The sequence below is a fragment of the Pipra filicauda genome, unplaced genomic scaffold, assembly GCF_003945595.2.
Source record: "Pipra filicauda isolate LSUMZ 115617 unplaced genomic scaffold, ASM394559v2 scaffold165_size2600900_pilon, whole genome shotgun sequence".
Taxonomy (NCBI): domain Eukaryota; kingdom Metazoa; phylum Chordata; class Aves; order Passeriformes; family Pipridae; genus Pipra; species Pipra filicauda.
In genome coordinates this window covers 1,382,970-1,398,034 of record NW_024104162.1, presented here as the reverse complement: position 1 = coordinate 1,398,034, position 15,065 = coordinate 1,382,970, and the positions used below count along the sequence as shown (strand labels likewise).

Sequence of the window (15,065 nt, the reverse complement as noted above, 5' to 3'; positions counted from 1 at the left end):
GTGAATAGGACATTTAGTTTACAGAAGGTAAAGCAAGTTCAGGTTCCCACTGAAAGTCTGCTCACAAATTCCTGAATGAAATGGAAGGCTTGGCAATAATATTAGCAAGTTAAGAATAGTCTAGCAATTTCTTAATATGTAATGCAAAAAGGAATAGTTTCTCTTCCTATGGTAGCTGCTGGTGTAGCCTTAGTGTGCTTTTTCTTAACAGTGTCATAAGAATCCTGAACCAATGCTTTTCCAGCAAACCATGGCAAGTACCAGTGTAGGGAGGTGGTGTAATACATTTGCTAATTTTCCTGTTGGTAAGACGGGCTTTTAATTTTGGCTTGAAAGGAAAGTTCTCATTAATTGGGAGACTCGAAGTCTTTTAACATGATTTTTTTTTCCCATTCCAATTTTTGATGCTGTAAAAAAACCTGTGTAATCATCCATGCAAATACTTTCATGTTCATTGGTGCTCACTGGGATAGTTAGCAATAAACTTTTTTTTACAAGTGTGCATATGAGAAGGGAGTTGTTGAAGTTCAGCAAAATAAATTATTCTCCCTGGCTGTGCTGGAGAGCATGCCCTGCACCTATATTATTACACCTGTTTTCAATGATGGGTTTATTAGTTGCTTAAAAATTACTCCTGTCTCTGGCTGGTCTACAAGGAGATACTGTATTATCTTGCTTCTCATCTAAAATGTGTCTGGCATTCAGTCTTTAGAATCTTCCATTCAAACACAACGTTTCATTAGCTTTGATGGAGGCAGGACTATTCCTAAATATTGAAGAGATCTGTGAAAATAGGAAATGGAAATATGGAAATGGAAAATTTGAAAAAGAGAGTTGGAAAAGGAGAGAGAAAAAAGAGAGAAATAAAACTCCTGAAGGGCTGAACAGCAAGTGCAATTTGGGAGTCAGGGAAGGAGGAGCTGAAAATTAGAAAGAAATAGCAGAGACCACCCTTAGAGACCTTTGAAGGAGCAGGAGAGCAGAAGGCTAATAGTAGAAAAAAGTCAACAAACTGACAGAGGAAGTTGATAAGGAATGACAGCATTAAGTGAAGGAGGATGTGAAGTGGGGAAGTTATGTAAAAGGTAAAGTAGAATCCACGTTAACAGGTAACAGTGGAAATAAAAATGTATATGGGCAAAAAGCACGGTGGTGCTCCCTCACCCTGCAAAGGAGTTAAAGGAGCAGATACTGTATCAGCTTTCGTCCTCCTTTCAGTGAAGAAGTAGTAAAAACAAAGCCAAAGCAAACCCTACTGGCTGTGGCCATGTGTGTGTGCTGTGATTTGTGTCCTGGTCGGCGCTCCCGGCAGGGCTGGCGTGGACACTGTCCCACGGGATCCACAGGAGGGTGTTCATCGCCCTGTTCTGGATTAATGTAAGGACAAAACAAAGGTTTATAGAAACCTAAAACCTGGGAGTATCTTCACTGGGGGGAAGGAGGGGAGCTAAATTCATTCTCTATATTTATACACAGGGAGGGATCCAGAATTCTACAATGTGAAATTTCCATATGAAATTACTGAAATCTGCATGTCTCTGTGCAAATTTCTTGCATGAATAATTATAAAACTTGAGACTCCAATGCTCTTAACTATGTAAGATGCAGCAAATGACTAAACTGCTAGCTTTTTATTTGTGAAAATTCTGTAAAATATTGTGTTTATCCTTTATTTTGTGCATGTGACATTTTTCTTAGACTTAGAAAATTTTTCCTGATGTGGTATTGCTTTTCATCTGAATTTGAAAATTCACTTTTTTTACTATTATTTATAAATGGATCAGTTTAGACTAAATCCTTCAGACCATGCTGAGACAAAGGATATTAAAGAGTCCGTATTTTTATTTCTTAATTATTAACAATAGTTGAAACAAAAGGAATGAAGTAGATTAAACTGTTTTACAATTAGATTTTCATGTCTAACTTGGTTTAGTTGCTGCTAAAAGTACATTTTGCATAAGACCTTGTCTGGGCACTTCTTGTTACAGACATGGTTTTGATAGGTGGGAATAAATTTGCTAAGCTTTATGTGCCTTTGAGGATGGCCCATTAATAATATTAATATATAGGTATTTTCCATTGTTGTATGCAAAGCATTTCTTAGAACTTTGAAGCTGAAGTCTTTTTAACACACGGGCCTTTTCAATTTAATCCATTAGCAACTTGGCAAAATAAAGTAATTGTCCAACAGAGGAAGAAAAAAAATCTATTAACATTTGCTACAAATCCGAGTAGTACAGGCAGCACTTAATTAATGGAACAGATTTCTCACTATGTGTTCAAGCTAACATAGCTATTGTTCAGGAGAGATTAGACCCTTAATGTAAGTAAGTTAAACTAGACCTCCATCTAAAAATATCCGTCATTTCAGCTATTAAAGGTCTGATGTCTTCTTCGGTGACAGATATATTTCCCTTCATTTCCTTGGTTTTGTAAAATGTAAAGTATGCATTGTGTGTAACGCGAGAGCTCCGCGGAGGTAGATGAAACCCCGATTGTGCCTGTGTCTCCCTGCCTGCTCCTTTGTGCTGCTCCCTGTCACAGAGCCTCCTCAGCCCTGAGACCTCCTGGCACCAGAGCAGAAAAACAGAAAATGCCATTTGTCAGGGTACGATGCCAGCCACCTAATCTGTTTGCAGAATGAGGGCCACGGGATCTGATTAGGCAATTTAGATACCTTGAGTTTAATAATACCTGAGCTGCCTTTGGCTGTCAGCCTGTCATTTCACTGGTAGGAACTACCACGTTCTTCCATTTCTTCTGCAAACTTCTTACCTGTAATACCTCGTTTAGCCCAAATAGGTGTTAAGGGCTGCAGGCGAGGTATATACCTTTACTTCTCCTGTGTGGAAGTTGGCAATAGAGTGGAGGAGGTGAGACTGTGCAGTTTTCAATACTTTTTCCCCAGTAGAGTTCCACGTGCAGCACATCATTTTTTTCTTAAAAATGAAAATTTTCAAACATGAGATGCTTGCTTTGAACACTGAACGTGCTGTGCCAGGTTTCAGATGTCAGGCTGTCTCACTGATGTCACTGGCAGTTTTTGAAGCTCGGTTTACCCAAAGTGGTTGTTTCACCCTCGTGGCTGAGACTTTCCCAACTTGCTGCTGCAGCCGAATGTCTCTCTGGGGTGAGAGGCTGACTCTCCCTGGGGGATCACCGGTGTGGGCAAGGGCTTGCAGAGACAACCTGGGTGCCTCACTTCATATACCCATAAGGGAAAATTTTGGCTGCAATTTTAATGCCACATCTCCTCCCTTCCTCTCTCCTTTCCGCCAATTAGCATTTTTTGAAAATTAGAGCCTAGTGAAGCCTGCTAACATAAATAAAAGTGTTTTAGGATTTGTTTGCTTTAATTAAAGTGTGTCTTTCTGAAAGGATTTAGTTAAACATCTTTCTTAAACAGTGCTGTGCCAGTAACAGCAACATTAGTAATAGTGATAAGACTCAGAAAGGGAAACCAACTAGAAAGCAAAATGAAATGTTTCTTTGTCCAAAAAATAACTGATCTTCCCAAGAAAGTGGAGGAAACCCCGTGCAGGGAAACTTACAATTAGGTTGATCAAAACAGTAGAAAGCATAAAATATGAAATAAATCCTGCAAAGGTATAGAGCGAGGCTGTGTGAGATCACTCTTTTTGCTGGTTTTATTTTGTTTTCCTCTGTTTTGACTCTTGCTGTTTTTTTTCTGGCAGGACCCAAGATGTTCTCAGAGCTTTCCAAATAGGAAATAAGTTGCTTTTCATGTAGTGATAAATTATTTTTCACAGTGAAGTTGGAATGATTGTAAGGGTAATGATATTAATGGGATTTATATGAAAGCACCCAATTAAAAAATCGAAACAGTTGCATCAAACATGACTATACAATGTAATAAAATCATATAATAAATATGTGGTCCCATCACCCCATATTACCTAGTTTGATTAATTGAACCTTACACGTGCAAAGATAGTCATTATCAGACTTCTCAGCCATCAAGGAGGAACAGTCTCAATTATTTTCACAATGAAATAATCATTGCTTTTTTTGTGTTCTGCCATCTGGAAAGAGAAAACAGCAGCTGCCATGACTGTGAAATGCAAGATCTTGCAGAACTGTACAAAGTTGATTCTGCTTGATGCTGGACTCCTGCAGCCTTAATTTATTTAGTTAAATACAAAACGTCCTGCTTTTCTCCTCTTTTGGGTGCTTGCATTTCATATATTATTTTTATTTTTTTTTTCCAAAAAAGCAAGACTGATCCCTTTCTCTCCAAAAGTATCCCTGTGGCTGCACTGCAGGGCCTTAGGGCTGGTTTACAGCATCTGGTTATGAGATGGCAAATGGGCAGTTTCCTGGTTTTGCTTCAACACTTCCTCGTTTCTTCCTTTCCCTCGGCTGTGTGGTGGGAATGCCGCTTGGAACAATTTGCTCTCTGACACAGCAAGATGAGAAGGTGGGCTCTGGGGCCACATCCCCCTGCAATCAGCTGTGAGTGCCTCTGGACGTGTCTGAGCTGGAGCAAATCACCTGTGCCTGTAGACCTCCTGTCTCCAGTAAATCATAAGCATCTCAATCTTTTTGTCAGGCCGTGATATGAGAATCCGCATCTGAATTTCAATATGAGGGGAGAGAGGCTGATTAAGTGTTTGCGATAAGGTTATGTGACACCATAGGTTAAAAATATCTGAACTGATTTTGGCCAAATGCCTGAGAACCACATTGCACCGTATTCAAGTGGCACTGAAAAGCTTCCAAGGAGTTTGCTGTCTTCTGCTTTGTACAAGCAGTTTTCAGGAGTGGTCCTTTAGGAGCAGCATCTCTCTTGTTTTACAGTGTTTCTTTGGACTTTGCTATCCTGCATTTCTTATCTAAAATGTCTCCAACGCACTGGAACTTAGTATAAACCCTGACCGTTTAGGAAGAAAAGGGCAAATATTTCTGTTTGGCACAGATGTCTGGAGAAAGACTCAAGTTAGATCCGTGGAATTCTGTGCAGGTTAATTCTAGTTCCAATAAACAGTGCTATTTGTTCCAATAAACAAATACTGTGTTTTCACAAAACAAAAGACCCAGCAAACAAAACCAAACAAACAACGCCCCTAAACAAACACAAAACTGTATAACTTGCAGAGTGCAAATTATAAAATAAAGCAGTGTGCTTCTGGTAAATCTGGGAAATAGACTTAAAGAAATTCTAGAACCTTCTGACTCTTATGACTGTACATAATTTTAGTATTTTACTGGTTGTTTTTTATTCATGACCTGTATTTTTATAAATAGTCTTAGTGATGACAAGAAACTTCAGGTATGTAAACTTTGGGTGTAAATAATAGGAAAGACCTGCTAAGTAAAAGGCTTAGATCAAGCAAGTTGGTCTGGCTTGTTTAAATTCTTGCCTGTGTTTAATAGTTTAAAAGCTGTAGATGGAAACAGAAAGATTCGGGATACTGCACTGGATTTGGGGATGTCACTTCTGTGAACTTTATGTTTAAAGACTTCTCTTATTTTTGATGTAAGTTACCATATTCTAAAAGTCTGATGCAGAAATATGACTTTCCTAATGCATTTGATTTACCTTCTTATTTTCCTTGGTTGATTTCAGATGTAAACTTTGCTGCTTATTTTTTCTGACTATATTAAAATATGATGTTGAATGTGCTTATGATGTGTATTCCTGTTCTTTTACAGATGGGCTGAAGCCAGATACCAAGATGCTTCTTACTGTTGCCTCCAAGAAGAAATCTAAGGGAGGGAAGGGGGATATGACCAAGGAAGATGAAAGCAGCAAGAATGATTCAGCCCAACCTGTTGCTATCTCTCTTAGCTTTAAGAGATACGTCTTTGACACGCAGAAGAAAATGATTCAATCCTGAGAAAGTAAGGGAGGCCTCTAATAGCACCTGAAAGTCCAGACTGAAATGATTTGAGGTGGAATGTATTTCTTTTCTGGACACATTAGACTTGTTGCTTCTTCACCAACAGAGCCTGGAAGCTTCTGCTGATTATATGCCCCCTTCCACGATCTCTGCCATCTCATATTGTTTGTTAGAATTTGCTTATTTTGTCATCTTTGTGATGTAAATCTTTATGGCATCTCAGATAATGTCACCTGCCAGATGAGCACATTTGGGTGTACATTGTAATTGCACTGTTTTTCTGGAGAACTGTGTTGAAGTTTCTCTTGATTTAGAAGTTTGCCACCAGTATAAATCTAAATCAAGTCAGGATGTGAATTTCATGTGACCCACAAAGGGAAGCTGATTATTCTAGGCTTACTTCCCTGAGCAAAGCAGGAGACAGAAAGCACACAGTTTAATAGGTGAAACCTAAAATGGATGTTTCACATTCCTTCAGCTGCAGCTATGTAAGATGCTATCTGAAAGATGGTATGGATGTTTTTTATAAATATGATTTATATCTTGAAATGTTTTTCATATTAAACATAATAATGTGTGTGACTGAGAGAGTCTTAATTATTCTGTTTGCTGTTCCAAAGGTTCAGAACCTATCTTTGGTGGCATTTTATATAACTTTTCTGAATTTCCTGCCTGTTCTGCAGTGAATTCTATTCCAGAACTGTTTTCTTTGTTTTTGTTTTTTTTGTAACCACAATATCTTTTGTGTGTGAAAGAAAAAGTTGCCTCTGGAAATAGTCAAGGGCTTTATTTCATTAAAATAATGATAGAAGATTGCTGCATAAGCCTTGTAAAATGAATATCTCCAAGATGCTTTAGAAACCATTAGTTGTTTAATAGGGATTTCATGGCTGCTTTAGTTCTTCCTCTCAATTTCGTGTCCTAGGCTCATAAAAAGGAGAGCACTGGTAACATCCCTTCTTTGTTACGTACAAAGCACGGACACCTTAACATGAAGACTAACAACAATTCTACAGGTACAAAAGCTGTGGTGTGGAACAGAAATTGGACTTGGGCTTGTCAGCATGGAAGATGTTAGTTCCTGCCTTCTGAACAAAAAGAGTACCTCTTGTTGATGCTCAATAGCAGCTTCTGACCCATTCACTGAAGTCAGCCGTGGACGGTGACCGTGTGTATAATGTAAGTGCATTAGTTGCACGTGGAAGTAAATAACTAATAAATCACTACACTCATTAATCATTATTATATCCATTGATGGGCGTGAGTCCATCATGCTAACACGATCCTGATTTTTTTCAATCTTTTCCTTTTAATTTCCAGGTAACCACAGTGGATACAAATGGCAAAGCTATCAGCTATTGAGAGGATATTTACAGCGGGACAGTCAAGAGACAGGGCAAGTCTGGTGTCTAAACTAGGTTCATGGTGCCCCTTTAAATCAGAACAGAATTAGTGCTTTGTGTAATAATCCCAAACAGTTTTTGCTGAGTGAGTCCCAGCAAAGCTTTAGCACATCCCTTAAGATTATGGGGTATGCTTTCAGTGTGATCCCAGAGGAATTAGGCAGGCAACTTCAGCTGTGGCTTAATGTGACTTTGGCTGCCAGCCTTGCTGGAAAATGTATCCTTCTGTAATGGAAAAAATGCATTTCACACCCCTGTCACCTCTCCTTCCCCATTTCTCACTTCTTCCCAGACACCCCCAAAGGCAGTCATTGGAAAGAACATTTATAATGTTATCTTTCTTTCAAGCCTTTATCAAATCCTGTTTTGTACTCTGCACTGTTACCTCTGCCTAAGATGCTGCAGTGATGGAACACAGAGAAACAGATGACATAGAAGGAATGGTGTTATTATCATCCCAGGTTAGTCTAAGAATTATTGGTAGAAAAAAAAAACCTTCTCATAAAAAAAATTGAAATGAATTGTTAAGGAACTTCTATTTCTATCTGTGTAGTTCTAGTGTCAATGCCAAATTTTAAATAGGTTGCTAAATTCTGCCAACTCTGGAGTATTGGGAAGAAAAGGAGAGTGATCAGAAGAGGTGCTTCCAGAGTTGTTAGCCTTGCAGTTACAGGTTTTTTGTCTTCCTCATTTCTAAGGCATTTTTGACTAGTTCTGGAGAAGAGACTGTCAGTGTAAATGGGAATATGTATTTTTGCAAAGGACTACCTAATTAATGTTTTACCCCCCTGCACTGTGGATTGGCCAGTGAGTCTGCTGTTATGGAACTTGATCCCTTTGAAAACTCATTAACCCTGAACAGTAGATTTGCAACCCTCTACTTGGCTGAAAGGACTCCTGGTGCTGAGGTCCTGCTGCTGGTTTATTTGCTTGGGATACTTCAAGGGAGGGAACAGCAACAACTTCCAGAGTTGGACCTCTATCCTTTTCTTGTCCAGTCTCTTGTAACCATACTTTTAAAATCTTCCCCCTATGTTCCATCTTATTTCCAGACTAGCATACTAACTCTGCATTTTCCTTCCATCCTCTCAGTCCAAGACCTACCCTCTTCCTCAGTCCTCCTGTTTCCTATCATTGATTCTTCTTTGTCTGACTCTACTTTTGCCTCTGGAGAAGGAGATATAAATTTGGGTGCTGGCAGGGTTCCCAACCTGCTGCGGGAACCCAGCATGGTGGGAAAGGTTCTTGTCCTTCAGCTCACACCAGCCCCTATGTGTGTTCAGTAGCTGCCTCTGTTCAGGCTGTGACTTGGGCAGAGTCTCCTGGACAGCTACCACAGACCCACAGGAGCTGTGCTGAGGGGTGTGTGCTGTGCCCGACATGAGTCCCTTCAGTTGCTGCTGTATCCTGTCCTTCTGCTCTGCCCCTGTTGCCAAGCCCCATCCTCTCATTTTGCTCCCCTCGCAGAGGTTTGTGTGCAATGGAGAGCTAGAGAGGAATCTGTTGAAGATTGGGGTTTGGTTTTGTGTTTTTTCCCAATATAGAATTCCAAAAGGAGAACTTAAGTGTGCCTAAGAACTTTGATTATAATGTGCTATTACTGCAGATCTCTGGCTTCTGTCCTGAGGCTGTTGGATACACATTTGAAAAAGGGTGAAATGGTGGAACAAAATGATTATGGGAAAATCAAAGCTTTTAAAGACATTTGCAGGATGAACAGATGTTCAAACATTCTTTTATTTGGTTTCCAGACAGACGTGGAGACTTTCCTTTCATCCTCGTAATCAGTGCATTATGCTGTAATTTGTAAAAATGGCATTAAAAAAATATTAACAGGGTCATATTGTGATCTACTGACTCTGTGTTATTAAGCCATGAAGTTAAGAACAGCAACTGGGAACATGGGTTAAATGTTGCAGAATGTACTGTACTAGGATACATTGTCAGACTCTATTATAATGAATCCAAAATGGAATAAAGATGTAAGGAGTGTTTTTTAATACTGCTAAGGTTGTCAGTGTTGCAAAACTAGGAATTATTACGGCTGTGCAGATGTTTGGTGAGTAATACATCTTTGGGTTGAGGGGAGAGTAAAAGGGAGAAAAGCTTTGTTTTTACAAGCCTGTTTTCTACTTTTCCTTGGAATTTATTTTGGGACTGCAGTCTGGCTTGTGATCATGCCAGAGGTCTGGAGCCATTAGGGTCAAGGCTGTGTTCGTGGTAGCAAGGATTCAGTAGGTGGCATCCTTTGCTTGGAATCAAAGCTGAGTCTCCCCACCTAAAAAAGGGGGTATGCACTGGAACTGAGAATGAAGGGTTTGAATCAGGCTTGCAACCCAGCTCTCAAAGAACAGCTTCTATTAAAATAGAAGCTTGAGAAAATCTCATACCTTGAGATTTAGACAATTTAATGACTAGGACAGAGCCATCAACTCCAATCTGTTGACCAAACCCTGAGGTACCAGTGTCCTTTCTAGGTGTGTCTCTCTGGCTCTGCTGAAAACAGCTTTGTTTCTTAAATCCTGTTTTAATTGGTTGCAAGTACCTGCCTATGGAAAAATGAGCCACCTCCACCAGTGAAGTTCCTGGCATGTATGAGACCTCTCTTTCTGGGCATTGGGCACTTTCCCTGCCTGTTGAACAGTTGAACAGCCACGGGGTGGCAGAGCAAGAGGGAGAGACCAGTGTGGCTGGGAGCTAAAACGGTGCAGTTATGTCCTAGAGCAGCCACGGTCCACCCCAGGACTGCTGGGTGAGCAGCTCTGTGTTTACATCTGTAAAGTGCTCTGGGATCTTGTGAAATAAAGGATTAAAGGCAGCAGAGGAATGCTACCTTATTAAGAGTTTCAAAAGCTCTTCATGTTTTCCCTGTAGTTTAATATCCGCAGTGAGCTGGAAAGCTCTTCACGTACAAACACATGAGTTTTAAACAAACTTACTGAGGATATAGAGAGAATAATTTTAAGATAGAGCCTAGCACTGTGAGCTAACTTGCCAAGCCTGGGAGAAGGGGAAGAACGGTAGGACTTCAGTTTGTAAGGCCAGTTTTGCTAGATGATGGGCATCCAGAAGGAATCCAGGGGTTTGGGGGAGTTGTGTTTAAGCAAAATATTGGCAGTCTTCTGGGATTCCCCACAAATCCTCCTGCTGTTCTGTGCAAAAATAGGTTAAAAACATCATTTGACACAGTTGTAGGTCTACTGTAGACAATATGTCAGAGGAGAAAGAGTACAGTGGATCTGCTTATTTCCTGCTGCCAAGGTCAGAATATGGAGTCTTTCCCTCACCTGCTGCTTACTGGGCTGGTTTTAGTTCCAGTTGTTAGTGGACTTATAATTTAGGGTAAAACAGATTTTTCATTACTTGGTAAGTATGACAGTTCTTTGTTTTTATTTCTGTGTCTGATATGAATGCTTTTCCAAGGTGATATAATCAGTGTGCAAGGCTCAGATCATCTTCTTCCCCCTCAAGGTGACTGTTGCTTGTCAAAGGTGAGTCCTCTACAGGACACCTTTGTCTCAGGACCACACGTTTCTGATATGCATTTGTATGCTTTTCCTAGTAAATGACAGGAGAGGGAATCTATCAGATTCTTCTCTTTTTGTAGCTCAGGGTCAGCTGTGAAAGGAACTCACTGACCAGAATTATAAATCCTGCAAGATCTTTGGTACATCTGAGCCCTATACTGCTTTACAAGGCTCATTCTTAATAACATGACTGTCTTTTTGACTACTGAGTCCTTGCCAGTCCTGCCTATTCTAGTTTATATTTCTTAACCAAAAGGTAATTTGAGGTCTGGATCCAGTGCTGCTAAGCTGACAACTGTGGTAGTGACTGAGGTGACTGCTAACACTCTTGCATTTTGGCTAAACTGATCTGATTACTTTTGATCCTTTAAGAAATCTAGTCTAATCACCAGCTCTAGCATGTTTTGTTTACATCAGTTTCTTCTCCTTTGATTGGAAGTCATGCAGTCTTCTTGTGTTTGGATTGATCATGCTTAGATTTCTCAAGGGCCTCATTCATGTCAATCAGAGTCCATCCTTTTTGGACTGCAAAATTGCTTTTATTAGGCTGTATGAGGCCCCCATTCAGATGTGTAGGAACCAGTTCTTTTATACTATTTTCTGTGAAAAGTGATATTTTAGTGCCTATAACTTCACTCTGACAGTTGGGAGGAATCCATGCCCTCATGGTGAATTCATTCCCAAAACAGCATTCCATAGGGACAAGCTGAAACTTAAACCCCACAGAGTGGTTTTGCCTAAATTTCTTCTTCTTTGCTAAAGTAAGTGATCCCTCATCTAGTTTTCTGTCTTAAGCTTCACTTCAGCCAAAGCTCAGTTGAACTCTGCACCCTCTGTGAGAATACTGTTTTGTTACCTGGAAAGATCAAGATATTTCAGATGCTCTCCCAGTAAGTGTGAAGTTACTGAAATATCTACACTGGTGCCCAACCCTTTTAATGGGTATGGGATTTTTTTTCTGCAAAATGCTGATCATACTCTCTGTGAGGGCATTAGAAATGGAGATGGAGTACTTAGTTGCTTACTGTGCAGGAATTGGAAATAACCAAAATTATTCCCCCAAAAAATTAGGCATCTGAGATGTTTTCATTGTCTGTGTGTATTCTTTAACTTCCTATTTCTTATTACAGAAATACCCATTTTTATATGGTAGCATAGGAATGATTTCTATCTTGCCCGTGATATTCTTTCTGGTGATTGATTTCGTGGTTGTCACCACACACTGAGCCAGTGATTGTAGAGAATCAAGTGAATTTTCCAAAGTCTCTTTTCTGAGTTAACACTCCCAGTTCTAAGCTTAGCATCATGTAACTTTTGCCTATATGCATTAATTTGCATTTATCTGTTTTGAAGCTTGTTTACCTTTGTTACCCACTTACTTAGTTGTGTCTGATTTTTCTGGATCTCCTTGCCATGTAGCTTTTGCATTATTTGTAGTGAAAGAATCTGAGAATTGTCCTGTCTGAGCATTTAAGCACCTGGACTGAGGTACTGAGAAAAGAGGGAGAGGGTGTTTGGGTGACCTGTACTGTGTGCATTGCTCAGAAGGTTCCCTTCAAAAGGGGTTTTTGCATGGGGAGTGCACATGCCCCCATAGCAGAATGCAGCTCATGGAGAAGGGTGAGCAAGCATGCTCACCCTTCTCTTTAGTTCACCATTCTCTTTAGCTGGTTTGTTGGTTTTTTTTATACCTTGAGATTTAGACATAGAGTTGATGTTCTGTGTGTGATATAGTTTTAATGTAAGAGTGAGACACTAATTCAGATCCATCAAGTGTTGTTCTGTGCTTCAAAACCCATGTTTCTTAAGTCTCATTATCACTTGTTTCCTTACAAAGGTTCATGTAGAGGAGTATACCCATGGAAAAGATTTGAAATGTTGGACTACTCACGAATTCTTGCTGGAAAGTTTTTTTCACTTCACTTTACATCTTAAGATACAAGAAGGATGTCAGACTGTTGGCTGATTTCCTTGGCAAGTGTTCAGCTACCTATTGTAACCTATGGGAGCTGAAGGGAAAGGTGGGATGGTATAAACAGTGTTCTGGCACGAGGGCAGAAAGTTAAGAGCACAAGATGCGTTTTCTCGTGTACATCTTAGTTCATCTAAAAAAGAAACAAAGTTTCATTGCTAATGAATGTGGCAGGGAAAAGGAAGGGATGATATTATGTCATCTTGTCTTTTTAAAAAGGTAGTTGGGGAGCTCTGGTAAGAGAAGCATTTGGTTTGGAGAAAAATGCAAATCCTTTTATACTTCAGTCTGTGTGTGGGGTTGTGTTGTTTTTAACTGTGAAAATTCATCTGTGCTTACAACCCCACTGGGTAAATGGACAGTTTGGTCTCCACACAGTTCTAAGTTGAGTTGTAAATCTCATGTCAAAGCATGGCAGTTTCAGCAAGAGATCTGGATTTAGAACAGTGCAAGAGCACAGAGGTTTGCCAGATTGGAATGAAAATAGAGCAGTCAAGAAACAAAACTGAGAGGCACAGGTTTAGGCTGAAATGTATTTGTAGAGACCTAGAACTGCTGTAATAACAGTATCTGAGCACATTTATTTAGTAATTCTGTTGGTATATAAGTGTTTAAGTATCACAGGTTTTTAACATATACAATCTCTTTTAAAGCTGAAGCTGCTGCAAGAAAAGCTCTTGCAAAGCATTTCATCAGTTCCAAATGCTGACAGTATTTGACAATTTTTGCCCTTGATATACGATGTATTTCAAAAACATTACGTACAACTCTCAGTGATGTGTCTGTGCAGTGAATCCTTGCCCAACTGATGGCTACAGACGTGGGAGTGTGACTTTAGTGAGTTGCCTGCTGTCACATGTGAGATGCTGCAGAGGTGGAGCAGAGCTTTCAGACTGTACCTCCTGCTGCTTCTCTTCCCACATTTCCCTTGCTGCCATGCAAAGACCACTTTCGAGTCTGCTGTTGCTAGCCTTGAGGGTAGTTTGTCCAGACTCCTCAGAACTTTTCCTTTCTTTCCTGAGGCAAAAGAGGAAGTCTGAGATAACTTCATCTTTCGTTGAGGCAATGCAGACGGAGTTTGTCCATGTGGTCCATTTTCGGTTTGGTCTGCCTTCCAAAGGCAGATGCTAAGATGGATTGTCTGTGGTGTGCCACGTGCCCTAACAAAGGAGACTCGTCTAGGAAATGGTACTGGTGTCCCACTACTAAAATGGGCAGAAGTGAACTTGTAGTACCTTTGTCCACAGTTATTTGCTTAAAATATTAACATTAATGTGATCTATGAAAAAGCAGCAAAGACTACCTTCAATTTGTAAGTAAGTCTTGCTAATTTGCAACATTAGTTTTGCTAGTTAGTGTGTGTGGGTTTTTTCCCCTTAATTAAAATTTTTAATTAGAGCATGCTGTGTATTAAGATGTTAAAGCTTTGACTGGCAGTTTGGAATTGCAGAAGGATCAGCTGCCTCTGTGGGGCTGCAGCACAACAGGGATTAGCTCGCACCCTCCTGCCTGCAGGTATGTTTTGCTTGAGTTGGATCATCAGAAAATGTTCCTCCAGGTAGGTAGCATTCATCTTCCTGATCAGACCTTGTCTGTTCCGAGGGGCCTGAGTTTAGGGAAGAGCTACAGATTCACAGATCATACATGAGGTGTAAAGACAAAATCTCAGAACTGAATGACAAACAGGGGAATTGTTGGACTGTTTCACCATGGCGTGTCAGCCTTGGCCCTTTATCCACTTATTCCTGTTGTGATGCTGCCAGTGCAGGAAGGTTCCCTGTCCCTGTCTTGGGAGATCAGTTACTAAGTTTGGCACTTCTGCAGCTCCAGTTCTCAGTCCTGCCTAGAAATGAAGAGCTGCCTGAAGAGGTTTCCCCATCTCTGATCTGCTGATCTCAGCTGTCTGTAACACTCCATGCATAGCGAGTCACTGGGTGTGAGGGAGCCTTGTGGGCTGATGTATTTTGAGTTGCTCAGGCTCCCTTACCTCATTTTTCTTCTCTCCTGCTTTCAAGCAGATTCAAGGGAAGATAGGGATACATAGATTCTAAAACATTAGCATTTAATGTTTCCAGCATCACACGCTTGGAAAGTACAAAAACTTCTGCCATGGATAATTATGGAATAACCTCCTTATGGGAACTGTTTCCCCAGACTCCTCACACTTCGTGGATATCTTGTGTCCTTTGAGCCTGAAAACTTGTATTTTTGTTCTGTCTAGAGTAAGTGTGGGTTTTTCTGTTAGCCAGACAAATACACAATCATTTAAAAAACTGCTGAAATGCATTTTCCAAGAGATCTT

General features: G+C 40.2%; 1 protein-coding gene across 1 annotated transcript in view; it reads left to right on the top strand.

Annotated features, from left to right (window-relative positions):
• Nucleotides 1-9,264, top strand: part of EEFSEC (eukaryotic elongation factor, selenocysteine-tRNA specific) — a 122,700-nt gene extending 113,436 nt beyond the window's left edge. Inside the window, exon 7 of the mRNA XM_027729172.2 lies at nt 5,674-9,264. Within this exon, the coding sequence (XP_027584973.1) occupies nt 5,674-5,858 (185 nt within the window). The 3' untranslated portion in view covers nt 5,859-9,264. The remainder of the gene's footprint in view (nt 1-5,673) is intronic.
• Nucleotides 9,265-15,065: the final 5,801 nt, after the last annotated feature.